The sequence below is a fragment of the Triticum aestivum genome, chromosome 3A, assembly GCF_018294505.1.
Source record: "Triticum aestivum cultivar Chinese Spring chromosome 3A, IWGSC CS RefSeq v2.1, whole genome shotgun sequence".
Taxonomy (NCBI): domain Eukaryota; kingdom Viridiplantae; phylum Streptophyta; class Magnoliopsida; order Poales; family Poaceae; genus Triticum; species Triticum aestivum.
Window position 1 is genome coordinate 281359151 of NC_057800.1, and position 22250 is coordinate 281381400.

Below are 22250 nucleotides of genomic sequence, written 5' to 3' on the forward strand. Positions count from 1 at the left end.
AAAAATATCAACATTCATAATGTGCAATCAATACCAGTTTATGCATCAGGACTTAAAGTTTCATATTGTATAACTTTAGCATGATAGATGTTAATATTTTTTTCATATAAATATGGTCAAACTTCTTCATATAAATATAGTCAAATTTTGAGAAGTTTGACTTCAGACAATTCTTATATGCAGAGTAAAAAGACCGGAGGGAGTACTTATGAACGGAGGGATAGATGACTAATTTAAACAATTGAGGTTTGAATAAAAAAACCTGTTTCATTTCATCACGTGAAAAACCAAAATTAGTTTTCTATTTTTCGGGCACAAGACAGGCTGTACTTTTTCCGAGGCGTGGAGCCGGGCAGAGGACTCTACCCAAACTGCTGCTCTTTCTCCCCGGCCCTTGGGACTTGGGAGTGCGTGAGAGTGAGGGACTCAGCAAAACCCTAATTTTCACCCCAATTCGCCCCTTCCAAACCCTAACCCTAATACGCTCGATGTTGTAATCCCGCCGCGTTTGCCATGGCTCTAGAGGGGCCCGCGGAGCGACGGGACGAGGGCCAGCAGGGAGGGATGGCGAACGGGAATGGCGTGGCTCCGCCGCCGTCGCGCATGGCCGGCCGGCCGTTGGGGGCGGCTGCGTACTCTGACAGGCGGCTGCGCCTCAATCCGAACACGGAGCACAAGCCGCAGGACTACACCGACGTGCGCGGCGAGTACGCGCCAGCCGTGTACAGCGCCCTGGAGCGGCACCTCCCGCCTAGCCTCCTCGATGCCGACCGTGATGTCAAGCTACACTTCATGCGGGACATACTCGCGCGCTATTGGCCCCATGGCGAGCGAAACAAGGTCGAGCTCTCGATCCCTCTTTAGCTACTGATTTATGTGTATATGGGACATATGGACATACTCTTTAGTAGCGGTCGACAGTATCATTCGGCAGTGGGGCCTTGTGGAGGAGAGTTGGCCATGAGAGGAAGTCCGGGGTAATATTGGCACCACTGGTCGCTGGATGCGGTGGGCGAACTAAGGGTATCTCCAACACGGATCCTCGAAACGCCTGCATACATCCGGACTGAGCTGCCCGGACGCACTTTGCCATCCAACGCGGATCCGTATTTGTCCGTCCGCAAACCGGAAGCAAACCAGGGGCTTTGCGGGAGTCCAGACATTTGGCGGAAGCATTGCTAAAGAAGGTGATTAGTTAGCATGTAATCTACTCGTATGCATTAGAAAGTGACCATTACTCCACTCGAATCAACATTAGGCATATTCCTTTTTAAGTTAAGTGTCGGACATTTGAGGTATAGGGTTGGATGGCAGGCTCCCGTATCGTGTCCGTGGAAGCATCCGGACGCGGTCTGCAGACGGATAGTGTGTCCGTTTTGGGGGATAGTGTTCGAGGTGCCCTAACTGCTGCAACTTGCAGAGCAGAAAGCAAGCAGATGCGATGGAAGATAGCAGTCCCGCCAATGGCATCTTTGGGTGATGGGGCAGGTGGTACTTGGTGAGGAGAGAAGATTTGCGGTTGGTAGGAGTGTCAACTGATGAATTGGATGCATATTTGTCAAGGGGCACTCATGAATTTGAATAGGATGTTATAGCAAGTACAATAATACATATCTATTCAATTTGGTTGTATTCTATTCCTCTGTGAATAAATATAAGATGTTTTAGATCACCAAAGTAGTGATCTAAAATGTTTTATGCATATTTACAGAGGGAGTACTATTTAGATACCCCTATAACTTAGGTGATGACACGCAACACGCTCCTTATAGCTCACCTTGTTAGTACAATTTATTTCTATCACCTAAAGGAATATGACATAACATTGAGCTAAAAGATACCATCCAGATATGTATATTGCTTTATCAAATTTGAAGATGGACATGAATAGTTTTAAAAAGACAATTTAGATTAGGAATGTTCAGATCTTGCATCGTACTATATTTCCATTCATAATTTTATGCAATTTCAAACACAACTATAAATCTGGAAAAAATCATTAATCGGATGGGAAAATAACATCCATATTTGTATTCTCTCAAAAGGGTAGTTGAATATTACAGGCATTTTGTATCCATTTGGCAGCCCTATGAGTGGCTACTAACATGGAAGCAGTCTAGTGGCTAGAAAATTACATGACTTGTTTTGTAGAAAGGTTATATGTGATCCAGACAATCCTTTGTTTCCTTTTGCATGTTAAATTAAATTTTGCAAAATGTTTGTTTAGCTATTGGTTTTGCTTGATTTTAAGGGAGTGATAGTCTGTCATCTACCAGTGGCAACTGAATGTGATAAGGCTGTCTCTTATCTGAGTAACAGTCTCTCATCTACCAGTGGCAACTGAATTTGTTTAATGAGAGTTATTGCAAACGCCATTCTCATAAGCCATTAATTCTGGTGCACATATAATTTACATGCATCCATGAATAACTTGTGGTAATTTTTGTTTGAGTTGTGTAATCGAGTGCTTTATACTTTATTTATTGTTCCATCTGTCATAAATAAGTCACATTCATACGTGGATCTAGTATGACTACTGTTCAGTTTTTACCAGTCGATTGATACTCTTCAATGAGTCAACTACATGCATGTGAAGACATAATATTTTTCTCTCGAATGCATCTACCACATTCAAGTTTTTTAAGCTGAGTAATCTAGCTGTGTGGTGATGTGGTTTTATAACTGATTGATCAAACCTTATGAGAAATTATGTTCATGATATCAACAAGCTTTGGTAGATTTAAGATTATATAGTGGTAAGCTCTTTTTAAAAGCAACATCACTAGGATTTATTGGGGTTAGTTTGACATGCTAACATTGTTTTGTCCCACACACATAATTAGCTACATTGTTTTTTCCAGGACATTTTAGCTACAACCGGGTGTAGTCCCCCTACCTATTTGCTTGCCATGTGACCTATATTCTTCCACCCAAACGGGTTAGAGGATAGGTGGAAAATCCAATAGAGTTAGCACACATGCAACTGATATCTTATTTATTCTTTCAGAAAAAAAACTAAACAACCTGCCGGGTATCATATATAGGGCATGCTAGTGTGACAAGCTTATACTCTCTAAAAGTTCCAGTATATATACTCCACACTTCCGAATACTAAGGTTGTACTATATTATCTAAGCTCTCTGCAGAATCCTAATATCCTCCATACTTTAACTCAATTACCCAATCATGTCTACATACTCCATATTCTCCAGAACATATCTTGGTATATACTCCATACTTCAATTCTCCAAACACAATGGGAGTATATGTATTGTCGTCTGGGCCCAGAAAGCAAATTTTCAATGCTATTTCTTAACCTGGCCTGTGTTGGCCCGCCCAGAGAAGTGACTGTAGCTTCGCCACTGCACAGGTACAGCCTGATTCAACAAGAGCGATATAGAAAATCAATCTACATGTCATATAGATGCCTCTAAATGGAAGACCATGGTGCATACCTTTTTTCTGTTTATGTCGTTTTGATCTGGTTGGAAGAGAGGAGTTGTTTGGATTGCATGCGTCATCTAGATCCAATCTTCTTTAAATACTACATATAAGATAAGAGACAACCTAACCGGTTGGTTGAGCCAAGAAAATCAGAAGCTCAACAAACCACCAAAGAGGGTGCAAATAAATCGACCTTTTCTCCACCCATGGCCCGTTAAGGTAAGCTCCGATCTTGGTGCAATTGGATGGTGGCGGAAGTGAAGGTAACTACACCTGCTAGTAGTATATATTTTCCTTATATATATATATACTCCCTCCGTTTCAAAATAAGTGAAGGTAACTTTAGTACAAAGTTGTACTAAACTTGAGACACTAATTTTGGGGCAGAGGGCGTATATATTATTCCTAAACAATGTATATTATGATGCGTGTGATATATACTTATCTAGCATAGCAATAAGCACAAGTACAAAAGAGAAGTAATTCAAGTTTTTACTACAATTTTTAATTTTAGTTATCACGGACATACTACTATTTTCCTTCACTTGTAAGTTGTAACATCAGTTTTTTTTTAAATCTAGGTTTTCTTAGATTTAGCGATTTGATTAGGTTGGGTACTTGGGAATATTTCTTTTGGGAATGAAACGTAATTCCGAGAAGGGGAGCCTTGGTGCAGCGGTAAAGCTGTTACCTTGTGACCATGCTGGAAGCAACCTCTTGCAGAAATGAAGGGAAAGGCTGTGTACTATAGACCCAAAGTAGTCGGACCCTTCCCCGGACCCTGCGCAAGCGGGAGGTACGTGCATCGGGCTGCCCTTTAATGAAACATCATTCTGAACACTTGGGTAGTAGGAGTAGAAGTTGCAGGTAAAAATAACATCCTTTTAACTTGTGATATTACTTCACCTGCAATATCGTATTGGACTGGCAAGTGGCAACACAGCTAGCCATACAGCGACGGTTTTGTTTGCCAGGTCCAATATTTAATCAACTAAGCTGTAGAAATGTGGGGCTATATTTATTACTTAGCCGCAGTAGGATTTGTTAGTACATATTTAGGCAATTTAGATGGAGTTGTTGCATAGAGATACTAGATTAGAACAACAATATTGCATCCTTCATACTCGAGCTCAGTTTTCATTACAAAGTCTGATTGTTACACTGGAAGTGAGCTTTGTTCTTTGTAATTGGTGTTGATTCCTTTGTTGCATGTTTAAACCTTCATCAGTGTATATTCACAACTGGATTATGAAAATGTCAAAGCAAAACAGTGTAGGGAGTGTTTGGTTCCATTGCTTAGTTGGACAATAGCTCGGCTAGCTCATCTAGCAGCTTTCACTTTGATAACCTTGCTTGGTCAAGTCATTTGGTTCTTTTACTTTACCAGCCTTATCGTGAAAACTATTGTCAGGAATGGGTCATAGACTTTTCCGCGAGAAGTTCGCCGTTGGAAGCGAGCCGATTTGGCTCTCCTGAGCAAGCAAGGTTTTCCTAGCCCACCTAAGTCAGCTGGCCCACAAAAGCTAAGATATTTAAATAGTCCCAAACACTTAACCTTGCCCGGCAAGGCTATAAGTACTCTTGCCAAGGATCTAAACGCTCCCATTGTAGTTGAATTTAGCTTTGGCTTGCTTCCAGCATTTCAACCTTGCTTCTTGTTGTGTCTTGTTACTTAAGTGAGCTTACTCATATGATGTATTATTTTTGGTGTAGGTTCATAGGCACAAAGAATACAGGCAGAAGATAGTCCACCTCTATAAGGTTTGCAATTTAGCATCGACTTACATTCTAAATATTTTGAGATGGATAACTGCCAATTTTATTCTCGCATGCACATATATTTGCAATTAGAAATATCCAACATGCATATAAGTATACCATTTGGTTTACAATTTTTGTTTTTTCAATGAATTGTGCGACAACAAATGTGTATGGCGCAATGTGTTTGTCTTGCACAACCTGCCGTATGTTAGAATCGACATGTGTTTTGCAAAGTTTGTTGTTTGTTCTGTGGGCTGGATTGGATAGAAGCCTGTCTAGTGCATAGGGTGTTTGAATTTTCATAGTTAAAAAGTTACAATCCATCATGTGAATTCCATACTTATAAATGTTCTTATCGAGCATGCCATACATGTGGAGATCCTTTTAGTTAGGCACATGAATATGGAAGTAAAGATGAGTTGAATTACATGCAACTTAGTCATAGATGTAAGTATTTTAGTGTAAGCATTAAGTTGACAATATTATTTATCTCAGCACAATATCTCGACAAGGCGTAGCTATTAGAACCCCCATGCATGTAGATGGGCACAAACACTTTCTAATTGTAGTTAAGGCCTCAATTTGCTAACTAAGTAGAAGAGAACTATCGAACGTGGAGTATCTGCTCCTGAGCTCAAAAGCTCCTTGATGAACAGTAAAATTGAAAAAATAGTAAAAAATTCAAAAAATTATGAGTTTTTTTGGTAAACTTCGACAAATGTTTTGTATGCTTGCAAAATTTCAGCACGAAATGACATTCGTGGAAGTCGTGGAAAAAAATTGATGCTCCAATAAATGCTAGTTTTGAGAACATTTTGCAGTGCTGATTTTGTTTTTCATAGATAATGTTGTGTCGAGTGTTAGAACAAGTGACGGCTACACTGATGACTTCTTGATTAAAATAGGACTGCACCAGGGGTCTGCTTTGAGCCCTTAACTTTTTTGCTTCGGTGATGGATGATGTCACAAGGGATATACAAGGAGATATCCCATGGTGTATGCTCTTTGCGGATGATGTGGTGCTAGTCTACAATAGTCGGACGGAGGTCAATAGGAAGTTAGAGACAAACATTGGAATCGAAAGGTTTAGGCTTAGTAGAACTAAAACCGAGTACATGAGGTGCGGTTTCAGTACTACTAGGCACGAGGAGGAGGTTAGCCTTGATGGCAAGTAGTGGTGCCTCATGACACCTTTCGATATTTGGGGTCAATGCTGTAGAAGGATGGGGTATTGAAGATGTGAACCATCGAATTAAAGCCGGATGGATGAAGTGGCGGCAAGCTTCTGGTATTCTCTGTGACAAGAGAGTGCCACAAAAGCTAAAAGGCAAGTTCTATAGGACGGTGGTTCGACCCGCAATGTTGTATGGCGCCGAGTGTTGGCCGACTAGGTGTGGCGGAGATGCGTTTGTTGAGATGGATGTGTGGCCACACGAGGAAGGACCTAGTTCGGAATGATGATATCAGAGATAGAGTTGGGGTAGCACCGATTGAAGAGAAGCTTGTCCAACATCGTTTGAGATGGTTTGGGCATATTCGGCGCACAAAAGCTCTAGTGCACAACGGACGGCTAACGCGTGCTGATAATTCAAGAGAGGTCGGGGTAGACCCAACTTGACATAGGAGGAGTCCGTAAAGAGAGATATGAAGGATTGGAATATCACCAAAGAACTAGCCATGGACAGGGGTGCGTGGAAGCTTGCTATCCATGTGTCAGAACCATGAGTTGGTCACGAGATCTTATGGGTTTCACCTCTAGCCTACCCCAACTTGTTTTGGACTAAAGGCTTTGTTGTTGTCGACTTCACGAATTTCATTCCATGCTGAAATTTGGTAAGCATGCAGAACATTTGTCAAAGTTTACCACAAAAAAATTTCAGATTTGTTTTTACTATTTTTTGGATTTTACTGTTGATCAGGGTGCATTTGAGCTCGGGAGAACAGAACTTTCGAGAACTACCCAGTTAATTTGAGGAAAACTGTCTGAAAACCGAGATTGCAACATGGTCAAAGATAGGGCAACCTTGGCCCACCTGGCCACCAATGCAAAGTTGACATACACTACGAAGGAACCAACCGGTTGAGGCTGTCCGCATTCATTGCCATTACCTATCACTCTTGATTTGGCCATTTTGACTTTGCGATGGACAACCATCAACACACCAATCATCATGGGAAACTATCAATGTTTCGGGGAGAAGTCCTTTGGAACGAACAATGCATAATTATGGCTCCCCCAACACAAGTATCATCATAGGCATGTACTACCTCCGTCCAGGTTTAAAAGACCCCGAAGCCAAATCATCATACCAAGACACGCCGTACCCGAGATTCCTCAAAACTCGCTCTTGGTCCAACCAACCAGAGCGCTTCGCTTCCCATTAATTCCCCGCTTGCTAACCTCCCACCCTTAACAACAGTGCGTACCTCACCGCTGCATGGAAGGTTACCCATGCATTGACTGCCTTTTGACCGTGGCTGCTTGATGTGGCTTGAAAGTAGGAATGGCCGCTGCATGTCTCGGTTGGAATTAACTGCCCAAGGCATGGAACAATGCGAACGAGCGAGACTAACATAAGCGGCCTAGTAATTACGAACGGGGCTTTGTGGCTTTCGGGCCCAATAAACCCGGACGGAGGTAGTAATAAACATGGAACATGGCAATAATAAATATCTCCACCAATCTTGCAAGCATACATAGAAGAAATATAAGGATGGGTCATGTATAATGCAAAGCATGGGTCACAAGTGCATGTCCGTATGATATAGGAATGACCATGACATGCAAAATGAATATGGTAAGGTGGGCACGAAGTGTGAAATGAACAATACCCCATAACCATGTGAGTGCCATGTAGAATAAGGTCCCGAAGTCGTGTTGCCAAAAGGAATGGAGGATAAATACTCCGTGGTAGAGCACATCTTGGTTGCTCTCAAGAGCTCGTTTCGTCTCTCGTGTGCTTGCGAGGTTGACGAATAAGCGTGGGTGCCTACACAACATTGAAAAAGAAACAATGTGTGCGTGTGATATATGTACGCATCATCTATCATGGTGTGTATGTGTATGTTGGGTGTTAGCACAAGATATGCAATGCTCAAATAAGTTTGATGCATGATATAGAAATACGACATCCATCATGAAATGATTGTTGTTATGCATAAGCACAATGGGGATTCAAAGTGTAGCAACCATAGTGCATCAATATCAACTCGGGTATTCGTATTCATGATAAGCATATCGTGCACACAATGATGGGAATCATGCAACACATAAGATCAGTCAAATTCTCCTAACATGTATGAGGAAACTATGGGGGCTTCTTCATGAGTAAGTGTAAGCATGTTGCAAGCAAGACAAGTAAGCAAACACGTGGAGAAATTGGATTGACATATAAAGTAATGCATGTTCAAAGTGAAGTGGTCATGGCATGGCATATGACAAATAGTATTTGTAGGATGCAAAGCATGCAGTATGTTCACACTTCAGAAGTCATGCAAATGTCATTAACCACAAATTTGTCATCCATGCCATATTTGCAAATTAAATTGCATTTTATGGGATAGGCATAGTTACGACGATAAGATGTCAATGATGTAAGTCAACAATCTTATCCATAGCATATGACAAAGCAAGAGGATTATCAAATATGATGTGACCTAATGAATTCTCATAAGATATCCTATGCAACATAGGATAGCAACTAATAGACTCCACATGAAATTATCATATTGATCATAAATGGATAACAAGTCATCACATGAGAAAGTCAAACTAGCATGAGGCATGACAATAGGGAGACCATCATAATGCGAGCAATCAATATCATGATAGTCCACTAGTGGGACAAGAGCACTCATGTGGTGTATGTGTGGTGGAAAGGACCATCTTGTGGTCATCTACATCATCTTGATGGAACCATGTGTGTGTGTGTTGGGGGGGGGAGGGGGGGGTCTTCTTTCACCATGGCCATTGTCTTGTCCAAAGGAGGAGCGAAGTTGTTGAGGATCAGGGCGTCATCGTCCACGAGACCTAGCATTAGAAGACACAATAAAGGTAGAGGCTAAGTTGTTAGAATGATGGATGACCTCACATGACCTATCAACTACTTCACTCTCTCAATATGGTGGCTCACTCCCTCCCTCAAGGTTGGTGCACTCAGTCAAATATAGTGGAGTCACACATCTAACTCATGTGATGGTGGTAGCTCTCACATGGAAACTGGAGCATCTAATCAAACATAGGGTAGTAGTGAACTCTATCGCTCTCTCAAAGTGGAATGCACTCAATCTCACATATGGTGGAATGGCTCTCATCCTCACATGGGATTTGGTCCATCTTGTAGAACTTCGAGCTTGGAGTAGCATCGGTTCATGTAGAACTTGGAGCTTGGAGTAGCATCGGTTCACACGTCTCCATAGTCATCATACATCGTCGTGGTTGAAGGGAAATTCTGATGCTCAACCATCTCATCACCTTCACCATAGATGAAGGCCATGTGGTGGGGCTCATCATCATTTGCCTCCATGACCGAAGGGAATATCCCATGGGCGGCCATCTGGGCACTTCCGAAGATGGAATGGTCACCCTTGTAGTTGGTGGTCGACGTGCTCTAGTCGTCGGAGCTTCTTGTAGGTGGTTATGTCGATGTCGGTGTGATCTTGAAGAAGATGGTAGCTCAGAAGCATGCGCACTTGAGCATCGTCATGAAGATGATGTTGAAGATGTGGACGACTTGCATTTGTTGAGCATGTTTTTGATGAGCTCAATGTGTGCGTCCATCTTGGCGCCGATGTAGTCCCACATGGTGTCGAAGTGGTTCTTGTTGGTGTAGATTGGAGGTGATGTGCCTTCCCTATCCATATTAACACTCTAGCTAGGTATGAATGAAAGAAATGAACAATACCAAAGTTACCTCTTTTCGATGTTGTATATGGATCAAGGGATCTCACAATTGACAATATGAAATGAGTGCACTTGGTAATGGACCTTGTCCAATCTCACGCCTACACAATAGGCTTATAGTGGAGCTTGGTAGGGATTAGTGGCACGAAATCAAGCAATTTGAAGTCCAAGATATGTAGAAGTTGGAAGAAAACCACAATGAACTCAAAATGCTATGCAAGTTTTCACAAAAGATATAGAGGCAAAAGGAAACTCACACGCCAAGATAATGGGGCTTGTGTAGCCAAAGAAATGAGCATACAAGTTTTACCTAACAAAGATTAAGCTCGTGTTGGACAAACACAAGGAGACGATAGCTTGGTTGTGTGATAGAACTTGGCACCAATCCTACAAGACAAGTGTAATGTTTTCCTATCAAATGTATCCTTAGTACAAGTATCTTTGTCGCACAACTCCTTTGCTTATAAGCTCTTTTGTGACTCTTGCTCTTTTTTTTTGCCCCTTTTCTTCCTTCCACCACTTCCATTGGGCCTTCACCAAATATGCACGACAAGTATCACAATATGATGCATGAGAGTCACTAAGGTGCTCAAGTTCACCAGGCCCGACAACACTTGGATAGCTAGTCTCAATGGGTGTAAAGGTATGCTCAACTAATGGTGGGGCTATCAAGGGTAATGGCAGGGGAAGATAAGTGTGTGTTAAAATGGATACCTTCGTCAGCGCAATACCTTCATCAAGGTTTGAGGTTAACCGACCTTGCTTCCATTGTTGGTGTCGAAAGTATGGATGGTTGAAGTCGTTGGTGAGCTTGTTGGTTCCTTTACTCGATGGAGAGGTACCAGCTTTCCTTGGTGAGGATCCCCAAGGTCGAAAACGACGAAGATGCACGATTTTGAGTCATCATGGTCGAAGGCCTAGGTGAAGATGCCAATCTGCCAACAATTGGTTCGAAGCAAATGATGTGGAAGCCTAAATGATGACCTTGGGCACATGGATAGCTTCAAAACGAGCCCAAGAACGCTCAAATCAAAGTCCAGAATCAACACTGGCAAGTCAAGTGTGACCGCACAATGCCACACTGGCAAGAACCACAACCAGTAGTGCAAAGAGAGTCAAGCTGGGGCCAGATAGCAAAGCTTTGTGTGTAGAACTCATCAATAGTGGAGTCACCCCGCTGAGGAGCATGCTCTTGGCGAACCACAAACATGTATATGGCATCACCAAAAGGCTTATAGCGCTGGCGAAGAGAGTCCACATTTCAAAGACGTAATAAGGCCCATAAAATCAGAGGCAAACTTAGGCAACACACTAGATGTGAGAACATCCGCAGTACGAGCATCATCATCTTGAGTGTAACTCTGTAAGAAGACAGAGCATCCTACTAAGTGGGAAGAGCCTCCTCATAGGCCAAGACTTGCTGTTCATAAGCATGAATTGCAGCATCATTAACAATCTTAGCTGCATCCTTATTAGTAGCCTGAGAATCTGCAACAAGAGCCGGTGGTGTCAACGGAGTAGCAGCAACAGGAGGAACCGGTTGTGGCGACTAGGGGACCTCGCCGGACAGAATGCTCCGAAGACGAATGCCACGCATATGAATGTGCATAAAGGCAATGGACTCGGTGTAATTAGTACCATAAAAAAATCACCGTGCATCGAGGAACGGCGACATAGCCCGATGACGAAGACATTGGATCTTTTTTTATCTTATTTCTTCTTTTCACGGAGAACCGACACCCAAGTCAATATAGGCAACCAAAGCGTGTCCCAAATCAACCGCTCGATCCGGCGACGGACCAACTCGGGTAGGGTCCATACCAGCGGGTCAGCGCAGGATGCTGGCAGGCGGGCGGACCAATCGGGCGGCAACGCGATCGAGTCGAGCAGGACGGGTGCCTGCGTCAACGAATCGAGGTAGGGAAGGGAGCCGGGTGGCTGATCTAGCATGCGTTGGCGTGCTTCAGCTGATTCAGCAAGAAGACGTGGGCGAGCTAAGCAAGTTGAGCGGGTGTTCGCCGCAAGCCTATCTAGTGGGTGCCATGCGACAGTCGTGTTGATGGGCGGCAGTTGAAGATCGAGATACGACGGCCTTCACGGGAAACGGCGGTGGGGAGACGTGGTGGGTGAAGTGGGCAACAAGGTGGGGAAGTGGAAGGAGCGACGATCGGCAAGAGATGAGGATGGCATGATGGAAGATTCAAGCATGAGTTGTGCGTGCACAAAAATTAACATAGGCTCTAATACCATGTTAGAAAATACGTAACTTGTATTTCCTGGGGGTCAACAACTTTCATCGTACTCTGCTCTCCAAAGAGCAACTCTTCTCAAAATCTCAAGAAAAAAGGTGCTGACTTGGATTCCCATTCTAAGGATTCTTGTGGTTCCGGGAATCCGGCTACAGTAGAACCAGGAAAGGGAAGCTCTCCCCTTTTTCCGCCAAAATTAAAATTTGCTCCTGCTACTCAGCCTAGAGCCTTGAGCATTATACAAGGACGTGCTGTAGGAGGAATTGCCACGACATGGGCATTCTTCTTAGAGAGAATTATTGCAGTAGGATAGTGGTTAGGTATATTTCTAGGTTTTCACAGTTTTGGCCTGTACTTTCATAATGATACCATGAGTGCTTTAGACCGTCCACAAGATATGTTTTCTATATATATATCTATACACACACATCCTACCACCCGGTGGTAGTTACCCCACATGTCTCATATACTATCATGTAGTAGTATATATACTACTTTATCATTCTACATATATTAATATACTATATCTATGATATTTCAAAGCAAGTTACACGAAAAAATTGCATATGAGCCCATAGGTTTTGTTATATTTGTGAAATACGTACACATTTGTACGTGAAAAAGAGTATGCTCAAAATATGGTACATACTACCTAAAAAGTAGTATATATACTACCTAAACATTGTTATATACATACTACATGTATATAATCTCGGTTTTGACAGATACTACATACACGGGCGTAGGCAGGCCCCGGGCTGCCCTGGCCGTGGCCTAGGGCGTAGAGTGACAGCCCTTCGTTGACTGTAGCAAACAGTGCCATACTGTAGCTACAGTGTTCACTGTACCGACGAAGCTGAGCCTGGGTCGTGGGGAAATCCTAGCTACAGCACTGACTACATAGAACATACAAAACACAAGTGGTGGTAACTACCACTGGTGGTAGGAAACATTTGTCATATATATATAGTGTTACTATTCATCACCCAGGGTGCAGAATAAATTATTCCTCACCCGAGGTAATCTTACGATCATTTTATAATTTCGTTTGGAATTCAAATAGTTACATTCCTATTGATTCACTACGTAAAATTTGACATAAGAAAATAAAAGTATAGGTCATAAGACAAGAAAATTTATAGTTTATGTGTATTTTAGACTATGTTTTTATGTTTGTAATTTTACATAACATAAAATATTTTTTACGGCGATTATATATTTTCTTACGGTCTCTTTTTGCGTTGGAAATAAGACAACACTTACGGAACGTAAAATTACGGTGCATTGATGGTAAAATAGAGGGGGGTGAAGAATAACTATTCCTCACCCAGGGTGACGAATAGCGCGACTAGGCAAAATTGTGAATATCAAAACTGACCATGGTCACAACTATCACTGCCGATAGGGTCTGCCCAGGGTGACGAATAGCGCGACCATATATATACATATATATATATATATAATATATATATATATATATATATAGGCAAAATTGTGAATATCAAAACCGACCATGGTCACAACTATCACTGCCGAGAGGGTCTGCTCCATGATCCGTGCGTATGAGGGAGAGGTAGAAATATGCACGCCTTTTTCTCAATTTCGACGGCACTTCACCCACTGATTCCCTGACACTTTCTGCAGCGGGCAAAGTCTTTTCGCAAGTGTCGGAGTTGGTGGTCTAGCAAGAGGCACATGGATTTTGTGTGGTCCGTGGCCTGTCACTGTTTCCTGCGTCCCATACTTCGCTCACGGGTCGACACTTCTGAGATTTTTGCATTCGTGACTTGAGACGAGGTGGACCACCAACCCCTTTGATTTTTTTACTTAACCATAAGGACTTGTCAATGTACTCGATCCTCTTCACCGCCGCTCGCCATATCCAGCCATGAGGACCCCTGTTTTTCTCCTTCCTCCTCCGTGACACCACAGTTGTTTTGCACTTCTGCCCTCGCGTCACGCCCCCTTCACTCCCCCAATCTGGAGCACCAGAAGCAAGGCCCGGCTGGGTCTCCTACTCACATCACTCCTCGCCACGGCGTCGCCCAACCTGCTCGTCTCCTTCCCTCTGGTCGCCCGAGCCGAGGTCGACGGCGAGCTGCAGGACGTCCACGAGCCCATGGAGCAGGCGCTCGAGGGAGTAGTTCCCCTGCTCCCATTCCTCTTCCTCGCCTCGTTGCCATGGTCACTGGCCGCCACGCGCTCCAGGTGATCTCCTCCCTTCACCTGCATGATGCTTGTGCGTGGCCGTCTATGTGGTGATTTTCCCCACAGATCCACATGGGTTCATCTTGCTGGGAAAAAGAATTCACCTTTGTTTGTTTCTTCCCCTACCCATCTCAGATTTGTTGTCATGAAGCTACATCGAGGCCGTCAACATGCGTGATGTGAACGACGACCCACCCCCGCTGTTTCCCCTCTCATCAGGTGTGATGCTTGCGCGTGAGTAATGCTTGTGCCTTTGTGCTGATTTTTAATCACCTGGGAGTTGACTAGTTAGTTCGCGGTGATGGACATATTGATCGAGCTCATTTTGTGGTCATGGCCGAAGCACTTTTTTTACACAAGTAGTCTGATCATGGCTGAAGCACTTCTTTTTTGCACAAACAGTTTGATAACGGCTGAAGCACTTAAGTGAGACATTGAAGAAAATGTTATCTGAATCAACGCATGTTGACTTTGTCCTCTATGACCATATTATTATCTGAATGAAGGCATACACATTTAGTTTCTCTGAAATATTACAAGTTACGGAGGGAGTACAACTTATCTAAACATGATGTTCATTTCATGCTTTATAAACCATTGGTATTAAATTTAATCAACAACATTTCGACTTTTCGGGTAATAGTTTCAGTCTTGGATTCAGAAATTTAACTGTGTGCCATGGCTGGGCCTGGGTTCAGAATTTTTTAATGCGACTATATGCCCTGGTCCTGCAACCAGACGACGCAGGGGAGAGAGCGCCACATGCGAAACGCCATGTTCAGAAAGGCTGGGACTGCATTTTCCTCTTCTGTAAGAACTCACGAGCATTGATGAACACCATTTGTCTGACTCGGGGTGCCCTTGAATCGGAGAAAACAACACAACTGACCAGTGTTTCAGGCTTGGCGAACACAAAGATATTGATGACTTGCTGCTGGTCATATTTTGAACGGCACGTAGAGATACATAATTTATTATGCCTCGGCTGGGCTACTACCAAATTGGAATGTTATGTGCATCCATTGAACGCTACCTATACCTGCATGATGCTTAAGTACAAAAGTCTAGGCGTAGCCAGTTATGTTGAACACACATGCAGCTCAACTGGTCAGATTTTAGTGGAGATAATAACCGGACTGGATTTGATCCACTATACTCAACTTTTAAAATAAATATTCTAAACTTTGGGAGGAGTAGTTTTTCATTTATATAATAAGTTTTTCTATTTGCAGTAAATTTTGATATAATATGCACAAAAATGATTTTTTTTGGAATGAAGAACTGTATTAGCAATGTTTAGATCCTGACTGACCACTCTTAACATTGGTCCCAAATAGTCTTTCACGAAAAGTCGGCGTACCACCAAAGTGGAATTGTTGTGATAATGGAACAAAAAATAGACTTTGTGAAGAACCGGTGCCCCACATTCATGGAACTGTTGTTCAACTCACTCAAAAACGTACGACGCGATAATGGGTTCGCAGGTCGCCATGAAGAACCACTAAAACTATGAGGGGGAGACCCGTGTACGAAGGAAAGGAAAGGGAACCGAAAATAGACTTTGTGAAGAACCGTTGTCCCTCATTCATGGAACCTTTGTTCAGCCCGCTCAGAAACGTACGTCGCGATAATGGTTTCGCGAGTTACCATTAAGAATCGCCAAAACTACGAGGGGAGAACCGTCTACGAAAGAAAGGGAACCGAAAATAAACTTTGTGAAGAACTGTTGACCCTCATTCATGGAACCGTTGTTCAACTCGCTTAGAAACGTACGACACGATCATGGTTTCATGGGTCACTATGAAGAACCGTCAAAACTACCAAGGGTGAGCCATCTATGCCGGTGTGGTGGCGAATGAACGTGCGAGAGTAGACCGGGGCACCCGCACGAGAATTGCACTGCGGCCGCGCCCTTGAGCGAGACGGAGGATGGCCCTGTCGCCGCCATCATGTACTGCTAGCCTTTTTCTAGCGGTGGCAAGGAGATTAGAGCCGTAAAAAGTTAATGAATGCAACCACACGTACAGAATATCTTGTATGGTGCTGCATGTCACGAGTCTTTGGTTTTGATACTTCCAGAGTTTGTCTCGTGAAGGATTGGATCTTCCGCGAGCAGTATAAACATATAAATTGAAGATTACAAGGGGACGTATTCATCGTCCCGTCCTCACGTGACAGTGTCACTTATGAAACTCCACCCACCTTGCATTCACTTATCTTTGGTCCAACTTACTAGTATGCGTCAACATACTAGTATCACCTTACGTGGTCAGCAAATACGGGAGCGGCCATTACGGCTCTTAAATTAGTATGCGTTAGACTTAAAAGAGCTGCAAAAAAACTAATGCCAAAAAATTTAAAAGAACGGCACTATACGAGAGTGAGAACAGGCAACACGTGGTCTATAGAGCAATAAAACAGAATGAAGAAGAGTGGACGGAGTCCGTTGCGGTGTGTAAGCATGGCTAGAAAAATCCAAACAGTTGGAACCATAGGATGATGGGCTCTCGTGGGATAGCCCGTGTCAGGAGACATTGCCGGGCCCAGTAGTGGCAGGGTTGGATCAGAACCTTTAACAGAGGGTGGCAGGTGTGTACAGTAAATAGGACGTGCGAAAAATCAAGCTGTCAGAGAGAAAAGGAACCGCTGACAAGGAAAAGTTCTAATCTCAATGCACTCACGTAAGGTTCTGATAGTTGTGACCCTGGTAAGTTCGGATAGGGAATCTCATTCCTATATATATATATATATGTATATATATATATATATATATATATATATATAGAGAGAGAGAGAGAGAGAGAGAGAGAGAGAGAGAGAGACACACACACACACACGGATAGGTGGTAAATATGCAGGAAACCCCTTACAATGGGGAAAATATACAGGCTGAGCATGATATAACTCTAAAAGTATTGGCTATCATGTGCCACAGGAGTCAGGACTCAACATCACCATTTTGTCGGATCTTTTAAAATATTTTAGATAGAAGTGTGGCTAGTAATTGGCCATGGTTTTATTTTTTGGAGGACTATTTCTTTCCTGTTTGCTTGCTTGTAATTCACTTTTTTGCCAACTTACAGCCACTTCATCAAGAATTATACAGCATGCACCCTTCGGCTTTCTTCTTACCAACATTCCTTGAAGCAGTAAGAACCAATACAGAAGAAAGCATTGCAAGTATAATGACTGAACCAATTCCTGGTGTTTTTTCATTTGCTATGTTACAGCCCAACTTTTGTGACATGCTATTGGAGGAGGTATGGCAAAGTAATTAACACCCAATTTAGCTCTTATGAAGGCTTTTGCTACAATGTGAAAGCAATTATTTACACCTTTGTAGGTAGAGAACTTTGAAAAGTGGGTTCATGCAATGAAATTTAAGATAATGAGGCCAAATACAATGAATAAATATGGTGCTGTCCTTGATGATTTTGGCCTGGAAGCTATGCTGAATCAGTTCATGGAGGAGTTCATAGCTCCAATTTCTAAAGGTTATTTGATTTATTGCTGTACTGTTGTAGATAGGAAGAATCACTATTGGTTTAATTGTTTCAGCATACCTTTCCTTCCACATTAATATTATGTTCTTTGTGTCAACCTTCAGTTTTTTACCCTGAGGTTGGTGGAGGAACATTGGACTCTCATCATGCTTTTGTTGTTGAATATGGGAAAGACAGAGATGTTGAACTAGGTAAAGTTACCATTGTTTTTTTTCCCAGGGATGCCGCCAGAAATTTTTGAGGTTCTCTGTTCTTGAATTGTGCATGTCTGGATGGCTGCCTTTTAGAGGGATACTCATGCTGTAAAATCTGTGCCCACCCCCGCCCCCCGCTCTTTATATTGAGGATAGCACATGAAGCAACCTCTTGGGCCTTCTTTCAACTCATATATCTGTTTGAACAAAGTAAAGCCACATATTAGATCTATATGTGGAAGATACTCGTACTGGCTCTTTCTACCAAACGTGAAGGACATAGCTTAATTTGTTAATGTGGACTGATACAATCTTGCTGTGGTACTGTTGATTTTTAGTTTTTCCATCGTGATGATCATGGTCTGCAAGAAGTGTATATATCCACTATAAAAACTGGTGCTCTTAAACTGGCCATAGCTGTCTTGTGATTTTCTGTTTCCTGCCTAGTGTATCAGTGACTCTCATTTGTCTCAGAATAGAAGCTCGTTTTCATGTCAACTCCATATTCCACACCCTAGGTGTGTCTTTTTTTCATCTCCCTCTCTTATATTATAGTGGTGATGTTCTAGTATTTGTTTCATATTTTTTGAGAACTTTTGAACTGTCGAATCCAGACAACATTGATACACACAATTGTACCTATATAGGAGGATTTTCTATCAATAGTTACCACATAACCTGTTTAAGATTTCAACATTGTAGAAGTTCCCAAAATCATGACAAAAATACTATGACACTAGGACTATAATGTAAGATGATCTAATGGATTGATTGAAAAAACACGACTTCCTGTGACCTGGACAGAAAAAGAAAAACAAATAGTTGAGTTCATATATATGTCGAACTGAGCTGAAATGATTGTAATTTTTGCCGAGGGCACATAAAGTCATATTTTCCCAATCACTCCGTTGGATCTTCTTATATCATAATGGTGATGTTCTAGCCTTAACGGGTTCTGCAGACAACATTGATACACACAATTTTACCTTGTAGTATGCCTTGTATGATCCAACATTATGGCAAGGTGACCTTTTTTGTTTGATAATTTTCAAATCAATTAGTATGCTCTGTTATTCTGTGCTCGTTTCTTTGAAAATAGGGATAATTAATTTGGTGCCCTTAGTTGTGTCCCCCTCGGCAGGTTTGCCCCTAGTTTCCGAAAGCCCTCGTTCTTGCCCAACTCACTTTGGTTTCTTTGTGCTTTTGCCCTCCCGTCACGGTTCCGTCCAGTCAGCGCCGTTTGACCGCTACCGGCGCTAGATTTAGGACACGGCTTGCCCGCCGTGCTCACTCGCTTGTTCCCCCCCTCACTCTTTCGTTCCCCATTCCTCCCGTCACTCTCTCTCCCTAGTTCGTCGGCGCCTCAACACCAAATCCAGAAACCCTAGGGGCACCACCACCAGAACGTCGTCTGCAGCACCAGCACATCCATTTCCAGGCGATGGGGGAGAATGGAGAAACCCTAGGCGGCGGCCGCCGCCACAAGAAGGGAATCGCATCGGCGCGGGAGGGCGATGGCTGCGCGCACAAGCATAGCTGCCTGCATAATTGCATAGGGCGTATCTGATATTCTAGCACAAAATAAGTGCGTTGGTCCTTCTATACCCCACTATATTTCCTACATGCATCATCGAATACAACACTTAAGATATAATAATTAGGGGTATTGGGTCACTTTCAATGTTCTCTTGGTTTATGCGCAAGAGAAAATATGCCCTGATTTTTGGAAAGGAGAGCTGTAATTACCAGAACTTTCATTCCTTCTATTTTTCTTTACTTACATTTTTTTGTCACTTCTCGTGTGACACTTTCTGCAAGACAAGTCCATCTGCTTTGCCACCTCTTTAGTGCCTAGAGATACCATCTAAGCAAGTCAAATATTTTTTTCTCTGTTGTAAGCTATTAATACTCGGACTTGCAGGTTTCCATGTTGATGATTCTGAGGTCACATTAAATGTTTGCCTTGGCAAGCAATTCTCAGGCGGTGAATTATACTTTCGTGGCATTCGTTGCGAGAATCATGTGAACTCAGAAACACAGCATGAGGTACATGGTGTTTGGTAACTACTGTGAACTAACACAGATTATTGTATTTCTTAAGATTTATATGGTTCTCATTTGTTTGTCCACGTGCCCATGCATGCTGGGTTTTGCCATCTTTGTTGATACTGATTAACTTGAATGCATTACTTCTAAAATTCTCGCGCATGGAATTTGACATCAGCTGTTGGCAAGATAGGGATGTTGAGCTGTTCACATCAGTTATACAGTACCTGCAAATCAATATAGTTCATACTTTACCTTTTTTCAAAGAAATAATTATCAAGTATAGGAGGAAGCAATTTCAACCAAGTATTCCCATGCCTGATCTTGGCTGCAGGAAATGTATGATTACTCTCATGTTCCTGGACGAGCTGTACTTCACCGTGGCCGTCATAGACATGGTGCTAGACCGACATCATCAGGGCTCAGAATGAATCTGCTTTTGTGGTGCAGAAGGTATTCAGATCTCTCCTTGCAATTTCAATTTTGTCCCAAGATTTCTCTGTGGCCTATTTTTGCATCCGGACATGTCCACTCTCTCTAGCCTTCATCGCCATAGTTAAATAATTTGCCATACATGCATTTATATACTGTGTTATTATCATACTTCCCTACTATGATATTTTTTTAATGTTCATATCTTAATGGTTTTGTGGGTTACTTATATTTTTGATTCCTTTTTGTATTTATGTTGCTTGTATTTGAGTTATGCAACTTTCCGTTGTTGCCAAGAGTTCATAGCCGTAAGACTTGAGCATTTATTTGGTTAAAGCAATTTCATTATGAGGATTTGTGCGCTAATCTCTTTAACAAGCCTAATATTGAAGTAGCAACTTAACATATTCCATGGGCTCTAGCAAATATAGCAGTACATGAGAAGTAGTAAGATAGGAATCCGTATTGAATAGGAAATACATAAGAGAGCATACAAGACTACAGCTATCTCTCTAACACCTTCAACTGAAATTAATGTTGAAAAAGTGGATAGACAAAAAAATCTGGAGAAGCTCCAGGGAAAGACCGAGCATAGAAGGGACATGGTTCATCAAAAAGAATATACCCTCAGAAACCGACATCTATAGGCCAACATGACAATAACAATGATATTCCTTATGCTGAGTACTGTAGCGTATACAAACACTCTCAACAGACTGAGTGGTCAGCATAGTGTGCTCACAGGGTGCTACAATCACATGCATAGCACACACAATCAAAGAGCTGAAGCCTAGACTAAACAGGTACGCTGCTACAAAGATTCTTAGAGCAGGAAAAGGCTGAATATTAGTTAAGTTGGCAGTAGAAATGGCCCAAGCCCCAGTCTGAAAATGAGGTGGAACAGCAGAAGCAACCATTAGAGCAAGATGACGCGTACCTGAGCATGAGGACCAGGGCACGGAACTGAGAAAGGGTGTCCTGCACAGAATGACAGCGACAAAGTGGTCTACGTAAATTGCATCCTCCAGAATCAACAAGAAAAGCAGGAATAGTGGCAATTTTTAATCGTGTACGGATCATTGTGGCGGAACTCCTGTAGATAGATAATATCTCACTAGGGAAGACACGAACACACACACACACACACATGGTGAGAAAAATCGTCTGAGTATATACAAAGCAGAAGTGAAGTAGCACCAAATTTGGATAATAAGGGACGCAGATGCTTTTAGGTCAGTAATAAGATGTAAAACAAAATTGGTTCCATTTGACCCCGTGGCATGTCGTATAACTGTTGCATGTCTACTGTGTGCTCAGATGGTTGTTGAAATGAGAACCCAGCAGCTTTCCGTGTATGCATGAAGTATTTTAACATTGCTGTTACTTTTAGGACGTGTTTCGGAGTTTTTCATCCGTCATCTGATTACAGTGTCAATGCATACCGATACATCTGTTTGGTAAACATTGTCTTGTAAACAATACCCCGTAAACTGATCAGGTACTATTCACG

General features: G+C 42.4%; 1 protein-coding gene and 1 long non-coding RNA gene across 3 annotated transcripts in view; both read left to right on the forward strand.

The window, feature by feature from the left end:
- The first annotated feature begins 357 nt into the window (after window positions 1–357).
- The window catches only part of LOC123061183 (2-oxoglutarate and iron-dependent oxygenase domain-containing protein CP2), a 23226-nt gene continuing 1333 nt past the window's right edge, over window positions 358–22250 (forward strand). For both annotated transcript variants that reach the window (XM_044484131.1, XM_044484132.1), the window contains exons 1-7: window positions 358–840; window positions 5158–5205; window positions 17649–17825; window positions 17909–18059; window positions 18173–18259; window positions 20184–20308; window positions 20643–20761. In XM_044484131.1, the coding sequence (XP_044340066.1) occupies window positions 514–840; window positions 5158–5205; window positions 17649–17825; window positions 17909–18059; window positions 18173–18259; window positions 20184–20308; window positions 20643–20761 (1034 nt within the window). In that variant the 5' untranslated portion in view covers window positions 358–513. The remainder of the gene's footprint in view (window positions 841–5157; window positions 5206–17648; window positions 17826–17908; window positions 18060–18172; window positions 18260–20183; window positions 20309–20642; window positions 20762–22250) is intronic.
- Window positions 13529–15028, forward strand: LOC123061184 (uncharacterized). Its single transcript, XR_006428625.1, has 2 exons — window positions 13529–14565; window positions 14701–15028. It is a non-coding gene; the product is annotated as an uncharacterized lncRNA (long non-coding RNA).